We start from the raw sequence: 17,135 nt of genomic DNA, 5'->3' as shown, positions 1-17,135 counted from the left end.
CTTCTTCCATGTACAAGGGATGTGTGGAACCTCAGCTGCTGGTGGCTCCTGCATACATTGGTTCTGGTCCTCTGAGCCCTGTAGAATGTCTGAAGGGATGGCTGGACAATGGGCAATTCAGATTTTTAAGTTATATCCCATAATAGCAGGGCTCTTTGTTCTCAGTCTTCACTCTGAATTCTTGGCTGTGTCTGGACTGACATAGGCAGAGTTGCACACGTGGCCTCATCCTTCACTCTGTTGTGCTTCAGCAGCTGTTGAAGGCTTGGATGCACCAAATGAGCTTCTGTAGCATAGCCAGTGGATTACAACTCGCTCTCCACCTCCATCAATGAAGATAAAGCTAGAAATGTCCCCAGACCAGTGTCTCAGGCTGGAGAGAAGTCTAGAGTGGAAAGGTAGAGGCTGGACTGCTGTCATGGTCGTTCAGCTGAGGCCCGTGAACGGATCCTTGTATGTCACCGCAGGGGCAGCCCGAGTACAAGGCGCTCATTGTGCCTGGGGTCATTCGGGTCACATAGCTGCTCCTAATTGGGATGGAGTGTCCCAGGGAAATTAGAGGATGCCTCATTACTTAAGCCACCTAAAACTGCAGAGAGAGTAATTGGCAGGGCAGGGAGGAGACAGACGTGCAGCTTGGCAGGGCTGGCGGAGAGCAAGGTGGGTGTCGGGTCTGGCCGGTGGGCCTGTAGGAAGGTGTTTCTGGCCCGTGAGCAGAGAGAGAACACTGGTGTAGGGTGCATACACGGTCCTGAGCAAAGGGGTTAGTAGTACCCCACTGCAGGGAGCAGTGTGTCTCCCAAGTAACTCACAAACTGCCATCAGGCCCTTCCTCTATGTCCCAGTGACACATTGAGTTAGCCCCGGTTTGCACTCCTCCAACGAAGTGTTAGTAGACTGTTCCGGGCTGACACAATGTAAATGCTGTCAGGTTGTAGCTCACTGGCATTTTCCTTTTTTCCTAGTGACAAACCTCCAAAGGAAAAGTCTGAGCCGTTCCCAAGGGATGAACTGGCCACCAGAGCCCCCCTGGTTCCCACGAACGGAAGGTAGAGCTCGTGTGAGATCACTTTGACTTGTGAATCGTGCAAATAGTAACCTGCTGCTCTGGGGCTGGCTGGAAGCTCTGAATGGGTATCTACTGATGGGAACCACAGTTCTGCCTGTGCTTTGCAGAACTGCAGCAGTTTCTCTAACATTTTAATGAAGAAGGGGGGGGAAAGAGAAAACACGATCCCCTTCAATAATACTGTTCTCTGGTTTGATCCAGTTTTCTTCTTTAGTTCCTATGACACAAAAAATAGAATCATAGAATCACTGACTGGTCTGGGTTGGAAGGGACCCCAAGGATCATAAAGTTCCAACCCCCCTGCCACAGGCAGGACCACCAACCTCCAGCCTGGAGCTATACAAGGTTGCCCAGGGCTCCATCCAACCTGGCCCTGAACACCCCCAGGGACAGGGCACCCACCCCCTCTCTGGGCAGCCTGTTCCAGCACCTCACCACTCTCTCTCTAAAAAACTTCCCCCTAATATCCAATTTAAACCTTCTCTCCTTTAGCTTTAATCCATTCCCCCTTGTCCTGCCAGTGTCTACCCTTTTAACAAGCTGATTCCCCTCCTGTTCCTCTGCTCCCTTCAGGTACTGGGAGGCTGCAATGAGGTCCCCCCACAGCCTTCTCTTCTCCAGGCTGAACAAGCCCAGTCTCTCTTCGTAGGGAAGGTGCTCCAGGCCTCTAAATAATCACTTTTGTGGGTCATTCCTGCATTTTCCAAATTTATTCCTAAAAGTTAAACCAATTCTGGAATGTAATGTTTGTTATGTATTATTATTTTACAGTATAGAGAGGTTACCACTCAATGTCTCTCTAGGTTTCCATCCTCCACCTGCCTGTTTACTTTAGCAACAGACGACCCCCTCAAAAAGCCCCAAACCCCAAAGGAAATTGCCCATACTGGAAACTATGGCAAACTAAAATCTTTGCTGGTGAGGAAAAGTTGTGTCCTGGCTCCAAGGCTTTGTGGGAAGTAGTTAGAGATCCCAGAACCACAGGCAGTAAGTGCAGGAGGAAGTGGAAGCAAGGGTGGAAAGGCATTTCCCTGTTCACTCGTGGGCTGTTTGCAGCCTGGAAACAAGAAAACAGAAAGATTTAGAGCAGAACAGTTTTGGAGCAAGACACTTGAAGTTGTTCCCAGTTTTGTCAGCCCCCCTGAGACGAGCCAGGGATGCCAGGGCTGTGTGTGCAGATGGAGGTGCCCGGGATGCAGCTCTGGGCTGTAAGGGCATCCCACTGTTTTTTGGAGGAGTCCTGGCTTGAATTTCCAGATGACTCCATACCACTGGCATCTGTCAGGTGTTGAGAGTTACTTTGTACCTCACACGCTGAATTTCCCTGAAGTTTCTTGTCATTTCACTTGCAGAAACACCAAGGCACATCTCTGGGAAGGTTTAGGGGTTTTCCTCCTGTCTGTCTCTCTTAAGTTAAACGCCCAGGACAGTAACTGTACAGTGTTACCCAACCCACAGCTGCTTCCTAAAGTTGGTGTCTCTCCTTTTCAGTTATCCCGAGCACACAGAGACCAGCAATGGATTTCACCCACCAAAGTAAGTGTAAACCCATGAACAATGTAAAATTCCCTTTTTCTTCTCAATTTTTGGAGCAGCAAGGAGGGTTTGTTGGTTTTCTTCCTGACCTAGTACTCCCCTCACAAAGGTCTTCTGGGAGCAGCAGAAGGGGATGGGTGGACCTGATCCACCAGCTCCATGTGGAGCCTGAGATCTGTCAGCTCCTTTCCTTGCACTTGTGTGAGTTGGTTGGATTTGTGGCTCTGCCCTTGAGGTTGCTGCAGGAAAATTACTGAGCCAGGCAGGAAGGAGGAAAAGATGTTATGTTTGTGATGGGAAATGCTCATATTTGATGATTTTTGCCTCTTGCTTTGTTCTCTGACTTGCTAAGCTTCCTTCTGTCACCCCTCTTACTGAGTCCAACTCTGGTTGCAGGGACAGACCTGCAGATGCCACAGACAAGCTGCACCCTGAGTGTGACACCTCCCACCGCCTGGATGATGCCACATCCAAACCTGCAAGGTCAGGGCCTGGTACTCCCAGTGCAGCTCATGGAGGGCAGAGGTGGGGGGCAGAAGTAGTAACTCATCCAGAGTAGCCTTGGAAGCAGAAACCAAACTGAAAGGGGAGCCAAAAAAATCCTAGGTGACTCAACAGTGGGGTCAGCGTTCCTTCCATTCCCTGTTACACATCAACTTCTTCCTGCAGAAGCAGCCTGGGAGCAGACAAAGCAGCTTTGTCACTGCTTTTAGCACTGCTCTCAAGTGTCTCTGCTCCACGTGGATCTTAGGGTGTGCTCGCTCCCCTGGCAGTGTGATAGGTGCAGAGTCAGGAAAGAACTGCTGCTGTTGACATCAGACACACTCATGTCCCTGAAGCTGTTTTCCTCACTTACTTTAGTCCATTATTTTGGGACTTGATTCCATATATTGGCTTACCAAAGGACTTGAGGTGAGCAAATGATGTCTTCAAACCTCCCAGCCAAGGTCAGGAGGATCACAAGGCTCCCAGTAGGGTGGTGTAAATGCCAGGACCTAGAGCTGCTGCTAGCTATGTAGGAACACCCTCCCCAAAGTGATCCGTGCTTTGCAGATCCAGAAAAGTCTTGTATTCAGCCAAGACGTGTGAATTGAGGCCAAGTAACTGCATTAGTTCCACCAACAACCTTTATTCTTCTTGATTAGAGATGGTGAAAACTCCTCTTCTGAAGGAAAATCAGTTCTCTGAGAAAATTACTCTCTGTTTTCTGGTCTCATATCAAGTGCAGTGTTGATATTTCCTGCAAGTCCCCCTTGAAGCCTTTGGCAAACTATCCAGCTGTAGATCACTTCCTTTGTTTGACAGGCCCAGCTTGCAGTCTGACATCCCTTCTCCTCCTCCTGAGACAGCCCCTGTGCACCTAGAGGACACAGAATATTCCTTTAAAGGGTAAGAGTGGGATAAATCTAGTGGGGGTATGGGAAACACTGAGGATTAAGGGAAATCTGAATGGGCAGGCACAGAAAGAGGCTGCTCTTCACAGCTTTTGTCCCAAGGATAAGGGCAAGCGTGCTGAGGTCTAATGCAAAATAAACCAAGAGGTTCATGTTGTAGCCCTCTTCCATCTTCTCTGGTATGAGTCAAACACTCCAGCTTTTCTCCCCCTCTTGTTGCTGCTGTGCTTGGTGGGGCTCAGTCAGTCCCCACCTTCTCGTTCGCTGATAACCCAGTGAAATGCCATGGTGATGCCGGGGCGGCAGCAAGGGAGCTGAAAGGCACCTGGAATCCACTGGAACACTGCTGTTGTCTAAGTATGGTCCCTGGTGTGGGACAGTGAATGGTGGAGATTGGCACAAGCCTTGCCCAGTGAGTAGCTGGTGTTGAGCAGTGCAATGACTCATGTGCCAGTCGTTAGAGGTGTAATGGGCCTTTCTTTACCTGTCAGATCTGTCCTGGGCTACAAGGAGAGAAGCAGCACCCGAGAGAGCGGCTCCCCGAGTCCCGAGGTCCCAGCGTACAGCAAGCCTTACTGGAACGAAGCGACGTGAGGACCTGGGGTTCTAACCCCATGTTTGCTAATACACTATTTCTACTAAAAACCCCCACCCTTCAGAACACTGGAGAGGGAGGAACATTTCAGATTCAGCCTCTGGTGCTATCGGACGCTGGATCAGCTGTGATGTGGGTCCTGATACAGGCACAGTAAATGATCCACCCCCCTGCAGGGCTGCTTTTGTGCCAGGAAGCAACACATCTGTCTAGAGAAAATATACTTTGAATGGGTATTTTTATTAAAGAGCTACCTTCAGGGTGTGAAAATGCTGCTGTTTGGTCCATCAGTTGAGTTCCAAGCCATTAAGCAGTGCCCTGCCAAAGTTAGGGCTTCATGGTGCTGGCTGCAGGTTACCCTGGGAATATCCTGACCCCCAGAGCCCTGTGACTGTTCTCAGGGTGCACTGAACTGAACTTCCAGGTGTTTGTGCCTGACAGACACGAGTGGGAATTCTTTTCCTTTTCCAGGTCTTTCCAAGACTTCAGAGAGGGGAACACCACTCGAGAAAGTGGGCATGAGAGCACGCGGGCCTTGGATGGCTGCAAACCAGAGCTGATCCAAGGAGGGTACGTTGTTGGTAGGACTCACCCATGGATTCTCTTCACTTCAGAATTCTTTGTGTCTTGCTCTGTTCCCAGTGTCACTGAGACCACAGAACAGCTCCTCCGCTTTGCACCCAGGGATGAGGACTTTCCAGTGGCACAGGCAATCCCAGGCAGTGTCCTGAGGTGTCAGAAGCATCTGTCAGTCCAAGGAATTCTGACAAGAGTGCTTTCTCCTGTGCCTAGCACTTTCCTTCTGTGATAGTCTCAGATGAAGGGCCTTCAGCTGCAATCCTGCAAGCTAGCATGGGATTCATACGCCTGATTCTCACTGGCCAAACAGGGTGTCCTGACAGCCTGATGACTCCTGTCTAGGGAAGGGGTGTCTGTCTACCCCAGCATGTCTTTTCTCCACTCCCCTAAGCACAGAGCTTTATTTTAGGTTTTCGGACTCAACCAATCATGCTGAGAGGGGACAAGAACCTCCTGACGATGTCCACCCAGAGCCCCCCAGGTCGCAGGAGCATACTGAACATGAACCTGGTGTGACACGGTAAGGAACCGGGTAATTACCTTTGGATTATCTGGCATTCTCCCTTGCAAGGGTATTGTGGGTTTCTTGAGGCAGGAGGTTCACCAGGGGTTGCACCTACATCCAGCTGTGATTCTGTGTGTGCTGACCCTCCTGCAGCCTCAGTGGCTATCTGTCTCAGCAGGTCCGGCTCCCTACCTAGAGGAAGCAGCATCACCGCTCCAGAGACGCAGTGTGCAAGCGCGTCAGACCCCTGCCAGGAGAGGTAAGGAGCCAGGGGACCCTGCGTGTCCTTACCACCATCTCCCTCACCTCACGTTGCTCCGTGGCACTGGGAGTGCTCCTCCCTCGGCTACCCGGTTCAGAAACAGACACAGCCATGGCAGTACCGTGGTCACCCGCCACGACAGACAGGTGTAGGCACAAGTGGTAAAGCTGCTAACAGGCTGTTTCCTCCCTGACAAGGGTCACTCCAGCTTATGAAGAACTGACCTGTCCCACCACCGATAGTCACCGTGAGAGCCCAGGAGACTGGAGACATGATGAGCCTCACCCAGCAGCAGCCAGGTACAGTGGGACTATCACAGAATCACAGATCGTAGGGGTTGGAAGGGACCTCCAGAGCTCATCGGGTCGAACCCCCTGCCAAAGCAGGGTCCCTAGGACAGGTCACACAGGTCGGCATCCAGATGGGGCTGGAGTATCTCCAGAGAAGGAGACTCCACACCCCCCTGGGCAGCCTGTCCCAGGGCTCCCTCCCCGGGAAGAAGTTCTTCCGCATACTGGTGTTGAACTTCCTGTGCTCCAACTTGAGGCCATTGCCCCTTGTCCTGTCCTTACAGACCACTGAGAAGAGGCTGCCCATTTGCCCCTGTGTCCCACACTTCAGATATTGATAAACACTGATCAGATCCATCTCAGGCTTCTCAAGGCTGAACAGCCCCAGCTCAGTCAGCCTTTCCTCGTAGGGGAGATGCTCCAGGCCCTTAATCATCTTTGTAGCCCTACACTTTGCTTCTCCCATCACTCCCAAATCCTTGTCCTTTGCTATTACTGCTTTTTGATACAACCCTGGCTGAAGTCCTGGATCTATGTAAATTTGTCCAGGGTATGCTAATTAAATGACACTGACCAGTGTAATACTAGGTTTAGGATGCCACCCACATATGCTTGTTCATATTTCAGTTATCAGATTAACTTGGACGACTGCTGAATCTTGCAGCATTTGCTGGGAATTCAGCTCATGTAGGTGAGGGGAAGCAGGACAGACCTCTGCCACTCCCCCTGGCCTTCTGAACCTCTCAGCAGTGTGGTGTCCCAGGTTTTGGCAGACCCCAAACACTTGTGTGAGCTGGTCACAGCACACACAGTCATTTGCTTTGTGGTCAAACTGGCTCTAATTCTTTAGCAGGTCTCACTTCAGCTCCAAAGAGAGTGTTCTCAGTGCGTACGAGACCCAGCATCCCATGCCGCTGTACACGGACTGCCAGCCTTACAACACCAGCCTGTCAGCACCCAGTCACAGGATACCATCCTATGCAGACAGCCAGGTGTTCAGCACCAGAAGGTAAAGGTTTGGGGTGGCATGCAGAGACAGGGAAAGCTGCCAGCAAGGAAACAGCTGATGGAAACTTTGGTTTAAGTTGTACGATCACTGTCAACAAGTGAGAACAGGATTTTGTTCCTAGAAGGAGTGACAGTGTCACAGGGTCTCACCACACATGGAACAAGATTGGGTTTGGACTTGCAGGGCTGAAGAAGGGATTCAGGAGACCTGAGCTGATAACTGCTCTGTAACACTGGAGGATTCTCTGCTGGTTGTGTTCAGACCACCTACACGGTGTGTGGAAACCTGACAGATGTGTAGTAGCAGCTGCTTCTCCTCCAGCACTGTGGTGCTGATGATTTAGGAGCAGGCTGGTTTTTATTCCCCATGAACTTCCAATGGCATAAGAGACAAGTTGTACACTTACAATGACTATTTAATCTATATATCTCCAGCCATGTGATCTGAATGCACCCCCATTGGCCTCTTTTAGCAGTGCTGGGGAAGTCGGTGTGGCAAAACGCCCGTGTGCTTTTGGAGTTGTTGGCAGAGTAGGACCAGAACAAATGGGACAGCCCTTTATTGCCATCACCCCCTGGCACCTTGCAGTGTCGACGTGTGTCTCCAGTGCAGGAAACTGGAGTGCAGTTTCATTCCTGCCCCTGGGTTTCTGTTGCAGACCAAATGCCCGTCCTGCCCAGAGCAGGGCTTTTCTCCCCTCAGGATGAGCTAAGCCCGCCCCTCTCTCTCTCTGTAACGCAGCATTGATTTGCAGTGTTTTTCAGCATTGTTTAACATTAAGTAATACAGTTGCCTGAAGCTTTAATCAGGATCAAAGCGCTGATATACAACATAAACATAATCTGTGCCCCAGGCACTTGCAAGGAAAGAATGACCATGAGCTCTAAGCTGGTTTTCTCTACCAAAAGAGCCTGAGCTCTGCCCATGGGTTAAAGCCGCTTGGATAACGAGCTCTGTCTTAGAGGCGTGAAAATGTGGGGGCCTGAGGCCCGGATGGGCCGGCTGTCAGGAGCCCCCACGTGCGGATGGTGCAGTGCTGGGTTTGGTGAGCACTGGGAAAGGAAATAATGTTGAAGATAGATCCGTTTATGAACTGCTTTGGTTTCACTCTCAGGCAGGGGATTTGGAGCCTGCTTTGCTAGCCTCAGAGCTCTGTACAGGTGCTGCAGCTGCAGAACCAGCGTGGGTGACATGGGCAGGGCAAGGGGGGAATGTCCCATGACAGCAACTGCCCAGACGAAACACTGTCTGGCTGACATGGGGGCAGCAGTGACTTCTCGTACAGTATGATCAGGACTCTCTGCTTCCTTGACAGATCTACCCCCGACTACGAAGGGAGAGTTTATGATGGGAGAAGCAGTCCAAGGAACAGCAGATATGACAGATATGACGGCACTAGTGCCAGTGGGCACTGTGAATTTAATCCCACTGCCGGACGGTAAGAAGTCAGAGGGAATCCAGGCTTGTTAACCCAGAGGATGCCTCACTGCTACTTTTATTCAGTATCTGGAGTGTCCTGACCCACCTGCACCAATTCTCTGGGTCTAAGCACGGGCAGTGAGGTGCTGTTTGCATGGATGGCTGTGGTGTGGGGGTGATTTTGGTGCTCAGCAGGGAGGTGACATGTAGCCAGGATTCTTAGTGCTTGTGAGAATCCCTCACGTGCTCAAGTTCAGCGCTTGAGACTGTGTCACTTCCTTTCGTAGCCACGGCTCCCTTCCCAGAGATACCACCATGTCCATTTCCCAGAGAAGCCACAGGGTGCCGTTCTACATGGACAGCTTAAACTATAACAGCACCAGGTAAATGGGTAGTCTTGGTGGTTGTGAGGGAAACCTCCATGGAACTGCTGTGGGAGAGAAGCCAGGAAGCAAAACCAAGAGCTGAAAGAAAAGAAGTATGGTTTCCAGGGAGCAGATATGCGATCTGGAGGCACAGAACTACTCTTAAACCATTCCTACCAAAAGCTGCCCAGCACAGGGTCCGCAAAACATCCATCTCTGGAGATTTTTCACTGTGTGGGGTGCTACAATAGAGTGACAAGAGAATGAAGGGCTGGTTCTTGGCTACCTTTCCTTGACAGCTGGTTCTTGGCTACCTTTCCTTGGCTACCTTCCCCTGCCCCGTGCACTGCCCGGGCTTTCCCGCCTAAGGCAACGGCCGCCATTCCTGCCAGGCCTGGAGCGACCCCACTTTGCGCAGTGCCGCCCTGTGAGGCACCGCGGGCGCACGCCCGGCGCTCCGCCTCCATCTACATCGGTCCTGGGGCACTTGTTTCGGGAATACCCACGCTGAGCACAGGAATAACACCGCTGCCATGTGACTGGCACTGCCGCAAGCGCCTCGGCGCGCAAAGACAGCCCGTGCTGCCTGCAGCCTGGATCCATACAGGCCGTGATCGCATCAGCACGGGGGCTTTTCAAGGGCCGCAAAACCTTTTGAGACTCTGAAGTGGCATTTTCAATTGCGAGTTGTTTCAGTATACACTCCCAATCAGCCTCATTCACCACTTGTTTCTGTAAAGCATCATTAAGTCTGTCCAAAAATCCATAAATGGCTCCCCTGGTTCCTGCTTTAAACGAACAAAAGGCTGGCGTTGCCCTCTGGCTCCAGGAGCGCTTTTAAGGGCTCAGAGCGCAAGCTGCCTGACCTGCTGCAAGCTTTCAGGAGGGATTCTGGCTGGAGCTGCAGTTCACCTTCTCCCAGCAACAAATTTACATCAACAGCTCGCAGAGGGTGACGCTGACCCAGTGCCTGATTTTCTGCAGCCTGAGATCTAGCAAGCTGACTCAGTTTTGATTCCCACATAGTATACTGCAGATAAGTCATAATAACCAAAACATGGTCTTAAAACCACATGGGGTAAAACCAGAACTATCACAAAGAGACTGTACCAAATGGGTGGTACAAGGAGCACCGAGTCCATGATCAGTTACCGTACACCTGAGGTTTTTTATATGGTTGTAAGAAAGACCCTCCCATTGTGGTTCTCGTTCAGGAGCATGTGTTACTGGGAAGGCACCCAAAATGTCCACATCCCCCACCTGCTTCCCTCCCTTTCTTACAGCTGCCCATTTATTGTGCAAGTCTGGTGCATACAAGTCAGGCTCCTTTTCGAGGTCTATCCACCTGGATCAAATGGATCATCCAGATCAGCATCAGTATTATTAGGAGGTCTTATGGTACAGTCCGTGCAAGGGGGGCATCATGGTGGGGGGCTTCTTTTGCCCCTCACCCACCCGAGAACACACATGCACCTTTAAGGTCTGGAAAATGCCCCACCAGGAGGGTAACAAACCAGCTGCCTTTTTATAAATATGGCTGTTTGTGGAACGATCACTTTTAAAAATGCCGAAGAAAAAATCATTGTAACTCTCTACTATCCATCTCCTTCCCATGTTCCTGCAAAATCTTGTTGATTAGACTGATCCCCATAGTTCTCAGCTGCTTTACCTTCCTCCTGAGAAAGGTAACTGAGTGCGCCGGTAACGCCTCCTCGCAGAGTTTGTCCCTGAGTTCAGCTGAGCTATGCCACCGGATCGACAGTGAGTCGTGTCAGTGCCCCACAGTGGGGCCATTTGTGGTGTATTGAAAGGCATGCACTCCGATTGTGGTGGACCAAAGACAACTTTACTAACAACTGAGCAAAATTTATATACAGAGCGTGGGATCTGTAAAGGGCAGTGTGGTGTGGGTGTGAACAGCAGATACGGGATCCTTGGATAGCCTAGGACCAGCTCTGGGGAGGATCTGCTCCATCCCTGCAAGGCAAGTAGTGGTAGAAACCAGGAAAGAACTGCAGAACTGCCTGCTGGAGCCCCTTGAATGCATCCACCTTTTAAATCATTAGTAACTGCATTAATAACAATGCAAGCTAACAGGTCCCACAGCTGAGGGGGCAGGCAGAGCTGTTCTCTGGAATCATTTTAGTAGCTGTAGTTATGCCACCTTCTCCCTTCTGCAGCTTTTGAAATTGTTAAGTTGGGGATAGTTACACTGGACTTTAGCTAACATGTCTTCATCCCCTCCTCTCCTGCAACACATCATGTGCCATTTCTCCCATAACTAATCCTGTTCAGGCTACATGATTCACTTGTATGGTCTGAAGATCTTGTTTGATCTTTCCTCCCATGGCCCTGTAAATGAGACTTTACCAAATCTCTTCTTTGGGGAAGCAGTCCTGTCATGTGGCAGATGTGAAAGGAGAAAGGAGCCTTTTTGGTCTGTGAGAAAGATGAATTTGTCTCTGTGGTTAAGGGCCTCACCACTGTGCCCTCTCAGCAGTGGGGGTAGGTCTTTGCCTGGCTGCCAGCTTGGATGGTGTGTGCGGTGGCCACAGACTTCTCCCTCTCTCTCGCCAGGCTCCTCTCAGGTTCGAGCGAGAGGATCTGCAGTCCGATTGGCACCTCACCGCACAGCAGCCCCGCGGCCCCCGGCTACCAGCCTGATCCCAGCTCTGCCGGGTAAGGAGCCACGGGTGGTCCTGATCCTCTTGCTGCAGGGTTTGCATGCAGCCACCCCCTTTGGTGATAACAAGCCGGGCTTTGCTGCTTGGCATCGGTCTGGGGGGCCATGGGACGTTTCTCAGCCACTGCTGGTTAAGAGCACAGACACTGCCATCACAGCCAGAGCCACTCAAGAGGGAGAGATGGGCTGGGTGTTTTTCTCCCAGTGCCCTTTTTTAGGGACCAGGAGGTAGCTCATGGTAGGACTTGTGTCTTTTCTCTTTCTTATGGCAAAATCCTGAACCCTTCCTGATGCATTGTAGCTGGAGCTCCTTGTCCCATTCACACTCATCACAGGGGTGAGGCTCCTGGGACACTCCTTCCCTTGTTGTCAGCCACAGGCAAGTGAGCAGCACACCTACAGCAAGTGTATTGGATTTCAGTGGGGCTGGCACAGGACCCTGCTCTGCGTGTATTACAGAGGAGAGCATGTCGTCCCAGTGCAGCTGTTGAGGTCAGAGCAGTGTTCTGGGGTTTGTGCTTTCCACAGGCTCCACCTCAAAGGTGAAAACCTTTGACTCACACATTTCGGAGAGGGGTTTCAAAGCGGAGAGAGGTCAGCACAGACTTTGATGGGCAATATTTGGGTCCTCCTGGCCTTGTTCCAGCCTGCTTATCACAACACCTGTCAGTAGGAGACTCTCATCTGCAACACTCAACATGGGAAGTGTCTGTGCTAGGTTAAAAAAAAAAAAGGGAAAAGCTTTGCTTTTCTCCCCTTAGCTGTGACACGGCTTAGTTTGCTCACACAAGAGAGGATTAATCATAGCTTATAGGCAGCAACGAAAATGCACCGTGGAGAAAGAGCCTGATTAGTTCATTTCATGGCTTTGGGAAGAGAGCCGGTGGGCACAGTGTCTCCCTGTCTGCCCTGGGTCTGTGACAGAGCTGTACACACACAGGCAGATGGGGGCATGTCAGTTTGAAAGCAGAATTTTAAAGAGGGAGGAATATGCAGGAGGGGTCAGCTCTGTAAGCGGAAAAACATCCCCCAAACAAACCAGTAGCCATTTACAATGGCTGAAAGCACTGGGGATGCTCCAGTGAGGGAGCAGGCACTGTACGTGCTGCTGTGCTGTCGGGTTTTAACGGTAACAGGCAGAACCACCAGCTCTCTAAATACTTATTGTCTGCGTAATCCTGACACGATTTGGAAAAGACTTATCCTTGCAAAACAGGGGATAACTGGATGAAAGAGTTTATATTATCCACCCCATTCTTTTTAATTAACTTGATTTGTTTTGGTGGGTTAATTAGAGGAGTTTTTTAGGTGTTCTTTAGCGACAGTGCTTGGCATTCTGCATTTACTCAAGAACAACAGCAGCTCGCTCTGTGCCTGTTTGTGCACGCGCTACATGCCCAAGTGCACACATGTGGTCCCTTGCACCGCCTTTCATTAGCTCCGGTCTTTTCTAATGCAAATGCTTCTCATTCTGTTTCCATCCCTTCCTAGAAAAGGGGTCCTCTTTGTGAAGGAGTATGTGAACAGCAGCGAGCGATCAGCCTCCCCGCGCTATGGCAGGTACGAGGGGTGTTCAGCGACAGTCGTGTGTCTGCACACAACATGTGCAAAGCAACAGCATTCGGCTTTGCCAGCTAACATACAACCTCCCGAGCTGGAACAGCGCTGCAGTCAGCATGCCACAGTGCCCCAGCTAATTAGTCCTGGAGGGATTATTACATTGGGTGGGCAGAGTTTTGCCAAGGCAGCAGTAGCGCTTTGGGGACCTGGATGGGTATCCCTGCAACCCACTGTGCTGCCTGGTCCCATTGTGGCAGGAGGATCTCCGTCTCACAGGCCACAGCAGAGGGGTCAACTCCCCCTCTAAGCAGGTTGGCTCCTAACGTGGGTGACAGGGTGGAAGTGCCACGCTGCAGGTTTTTAGGCTGCATCAGGCTTTGTGGAGCATTTGCGGACATAAGCAACTGGAGAGAAAAGTGTGGAGGCTGAGGGGGTCTCACTCCAAGTTAGTTCTGACTTAGAAAAGGTTAAAAGATTTTTCAAGCTGAAACCTTCAGTCTTTTGCATTCTGCTAAATAAAACTACCCCAGATCAACACCGATGTGACCGAGAGCAGAATCTGGCCCGATGAACACAGTGCTTATATTGACGTGGCAGCCAGTTAACACCCAGTTTGATGCCTCCCTGCTGGCATTTATCCTCCCTGTGCGCTGTGTTGGCATTACTGTGGTAGCTGATTACAGACTCCATCAATCTCCCACCATTCCTATCGGTTGGCAAAGTGGATGTCAGCAACCAAAGGAAAGAGTATTGCTGCAGTGTCTAAAAACCAGGCAAACAGAAAGCAGGACTCAGCTGGGTGAGACTAAGGACATGTTCTGTCCCTTTTCCTGAGTAACAGCTCAGGATTTGGGAATTTAGTAATCACTGGAAATATTTACAGGGTCCATACATAAAAATCAGGACCCCAGCAAGGCCACAGAAGTTCTACCAGTGCTGTGAGCTCTTGCTGATGGGGGAGCCCTTGCTCCCCACCCATCTCCTCTCCTGCACCCCTCTTTTTATTCCTGCTCCCAGCCCACCCAGTCTTGCCTTCTCTGCCTTTTTAATGAGCCAGTCTGGCACACGGAGGGGTCTGATGGCTGGCAAGGAGCAAGGGGGTGGGAACACACTGGAGGAGGGAGATAACAAGGGGGAGAGAGGGAGCAGTATCTTTCCCATTTCTCCGGCAAGGTTGTTGGGACTTCTCGGCCACCTCCTGAGCTGGGTCTGACCTGAGGCACCGTGACTGTGGTGTGGGGCAGGGAGCAGGACACTGCCACCCCTAAGGAGAATCCTCAGTGTGATACAGCAGAGGGGGAAATCCTGACAGAGCGGGGCTGTCAGCAGCAGGCAGCGCAGCCCCTCTCTTGGGGAAAGGCCTTTCTGAGCTGGTTAGGAAGGACCAACCTTCTCTCCAGGGAACAGGCAGTGGGAGGGTGTACTTGGGACTCAGGTTAATGATTAACGATCCCAGCTGAGATGCTTTTCCCATCTGTCACTGTCAAGTGCTGATATTTCCTCCTGTCTCCAGTGGCAGCCTCGTGGATTTGACTGATATGGAGAGAGCAACCTACGGCCACCACGGCTACCTGTCCAGTGCTCCCCTGCAGAGGTGGGACAGTTCGGGGCTGCCTTGGGAGTTTCAGCAAACTGTTAAGCAGAAATTACTTGGAAGTTTTGCTTTTTGAGAATACTGGGGAGTGTTGGGTGAAATAAGAAGGCAGTTTGTGTTACAGAGGAATTCACTCTCTGTTCCTTCACAGGTCCAGAGAACCTCTCTGCAGTTACTGCGGCCGTGAGATCCGAGACTGCCCCAAGATCATAATAGAGCATCTTAACATCTGCTGCCACGAATACTGTTTCAGGGTAAAAAACCCAACACCTTAAACTTCTGCCTGCCTCCTGTGTGCAACTGGGAAATGGCACGGTGGGAGGAGGAATCCCAGTGCAAATTCTGTCCTTGGGCTTTCAGAGCAATGCATGTAGTGTGTGCCAAAACATGTCCTGTAGTCAGAGGGGTTGGTTGTGACCCCAAAAGCTTTCCAGCTCCTCAAATAAATATGTATCAGAACTAGGGAAGTTCTTTATCACATAGACCAGCAACACTCCCCTTCCCTGCATCTCTGGCCTTGAGGCAGGCTCTTGCTGACTCTCTCAGCCTTTGCACAGTTTACAAGTGTGTGGAGACAGTGAGTGTGGGATGAGGAAACCTGCAGTGGTATTTGTTGGTTGTAGAAAAGCTTAGCCTTAAAGGTCACTGCTTTGGCATCCTCACACCCACCCAAAACCATGTGTGTACCACTTGTTTCTCTGCCCACTCCACGCTGGCATTACTGCCTGGTGCTTTTGTTACTGTCCAACCCCCCTGTTTTCCCTTTGGCAGTGTGGAATTTGCCACAAAGCAATGGGAGATCTCCTGGATAAAATATTCATCCACCGGGACATTGTCCACTGTGACAAGTGCTACGAGAAACTCTTCTAGGTGAGTGCCCCTTTACAGAGTCAGCGTAAACAGCTGGATGAGAGCGCTCATGGAGCTAACTGAAGGAAGAGCATTTAACTCGCATTTACTGAGTGACCCATGCAGGCATTTTCCTGTGATGTTTTAGTGGGAAGCAGTGACCCTTCTTGCAGCATTAACTAGGAACAGGCTAGATCTGGTCCCAAGGGTTTGACCCTAATGTGACAAACAGGCTGAGTTAGCTTCATGTGGGGCAGACAAGCAGAGAGCTGGCTTGAGTGAGGAGAGGAACATCCCTCACAGGTCAGGAGTCCTCCCTGAAGGAAATGAAAGAGTTCCTCCTTGTGTCCCCAGCTGACCTGCTGCGGGGGGCTGAGGGCTGTTTGCAGCCATAACATCCAGCGAGGAGGCAGTGTGGCAGCGGCAGGGGTGGTTGCAGCTTTACATAAAGATCCCTTTGAGGTGAAAACCACGAGGAAAGCTGGAGCTGTGCACTCTGTCAGCAGCCCCGCCAGGAAGCGGGTTGGACACGTTTTCATTGGATGGGGCAGGAGTCACTACAGGGCCACCAGAACCCCTGCTACCGTACTGCAATGATAGAACAGGACCTCCTTCCCACCCTGGCGATGGAGAGGAGGAGGACAAGGGGTGCCTGCCTCCTTCCCACCCTGGCGATGGAGAGGAGGAGGACAAGGGGTGCCTGCCTCCTTCCCACCCTGGTGATGGAGAGGAGGAGGACAAGGGGTGCCTGCCTCCTTCCCACCCTGGTGATGGAGAGGAGGAGGACAAGGGGTGCCTGCCTCCTTCCCACCCTGGTGATGGAGAGGAGGAGGACAAGGGGTGCCTGCCTCCTTCCCACCCTGGCGATGGAGAGGAGGAGGACAAGGGGCGCCTGCCTCGCTGCATCCACAGCCGTTTTCTCTGCCTCCTAATGCAATGTGACCGGGCAGCCTTTCATCCCACTGCTGCACCTTCATCTGCTCGGCTGACCTCTGTACCGCAGGGTTTGGGCGGTACCCAGCTCCTGCCTTCACCTTCTCTTTTATTTGCTTGCAGGCTTGTGTGAAGCCGGAGGAGGCAGCCGGTGGGAAGTCCTCAGCAGCACTCACGGGAACATTTCTGGCAGCTCCTGACTGGCTAAGATAGCAGAATTCCTGCTCCACTCTTTCCTCGAGTTATTTTCCCTCTCACTGCCTCATCACAATGAATGAGTTTAACACCCGCTAGTTTATGCTGTCAGCTGCGTACAAGACAAGTGCCCATGTTAACAAGATAAGGCAGTGTCCTCTACGAAGATAAGTGGGATGATTTTTCCAAAGGTGCTGAGCCCCTCTGCCTTTAACTTTGTTAAGATGCCGGAGCGCTCCCCGTGCTGCAAGTCAGGCAGAGCTCCTTGGGTGTCAGCTAACTGCAAAAAACCTTTCCC

At 51.3% G+C, this 17,135-nt stretch overlaps 1 protein-coding gene across 1 annotated transcript in view; it reads left to right on the top strand.

The window, feature by feature from the left end:
* The window catches only part of ZNF185 (zinc finger protein 185 with LIM domain), a gene marked incomplete at its 5' end in the record, with an annotated part of 28,524 nt that extends 11,657 nt beyond the window's left edge, over positions 1–16,867 (top strand). Inside the window, 18 exons of the mRNA XM_084269366.1 lie at positions 966–1,049; positions 2,561–2,605; positions 3,002–3,088; positions 3,911–3,994; positions 4,491–4,589; positions 5,066–5,164; positions 5,583–5,693; positions 5,857–5,937; positions 6,138–6,239; positions 7,081–7,239; positions 8,555–8,677; positions 8,946–9,041; positions 11,601–11,702; positions 13,198–13,266; positions 14,780–14,860; positions 15,012–15,114; positions 15,632–15,730; positions 16,766–16,867. Coding sequence (XP_084125492.1) covers positions 966–1,049; positions 2,561–2,605; positions 3,002–3,088; positions 3,911–3,994; positions 4,491–4,589; positions 5,066–5,164; positions 5,583–5,693; positions 5,857–5,937; positions 6,138–6,239; positions 7,081–7,239; positions 8,555–8,677; positions 8,946–9,041; positions 11,601–11,702; positions 13,198–13,266; positions 14,780–14,860; positions 15,012–15,114; positions 15,632–15,730 — 1,624 coding nt within the window. The 3' untranslated portion in view covers positions 16,766–16,867. The remainder of the gene's footprint in view (positions 1–965; positions 1,050–2,560; positions 2,606–3,001; positions 3,089–3,910; positions 3,995–4,490; positions 4,590–5,065; positions 5,165–5,582; positions 5,694–5,856; positions 5,938–6,137; positions 6,240–7,080; positions 7,240–8,554; positions 8,678–8,945; positions 9,042–11,600; positions 11,703–13,197; positions 13,267–14,779; positions 14,861–15,011; positions 15,115–15,631; positions 15,731–16,765) is intronic.
* Positions 16,868–17,135: the final 268 nt, after the last annotated feature.

This window comes from Gallinula chloropus, assembly GCF_964237585.1.
Source record: "Gallinula chloropus genome assembly, chromosome: 11".
Lineage (NCBI taxonomy): Eukaryota > Metazoa > Chordata > Aves > Gruiformes > Rallidae > Gallinula > Gallinula chloropus.
Note: the sequence above shows the minus strand (reverse complement) of the source record. Positions and strands in the feature narration are given on the sequence as shown.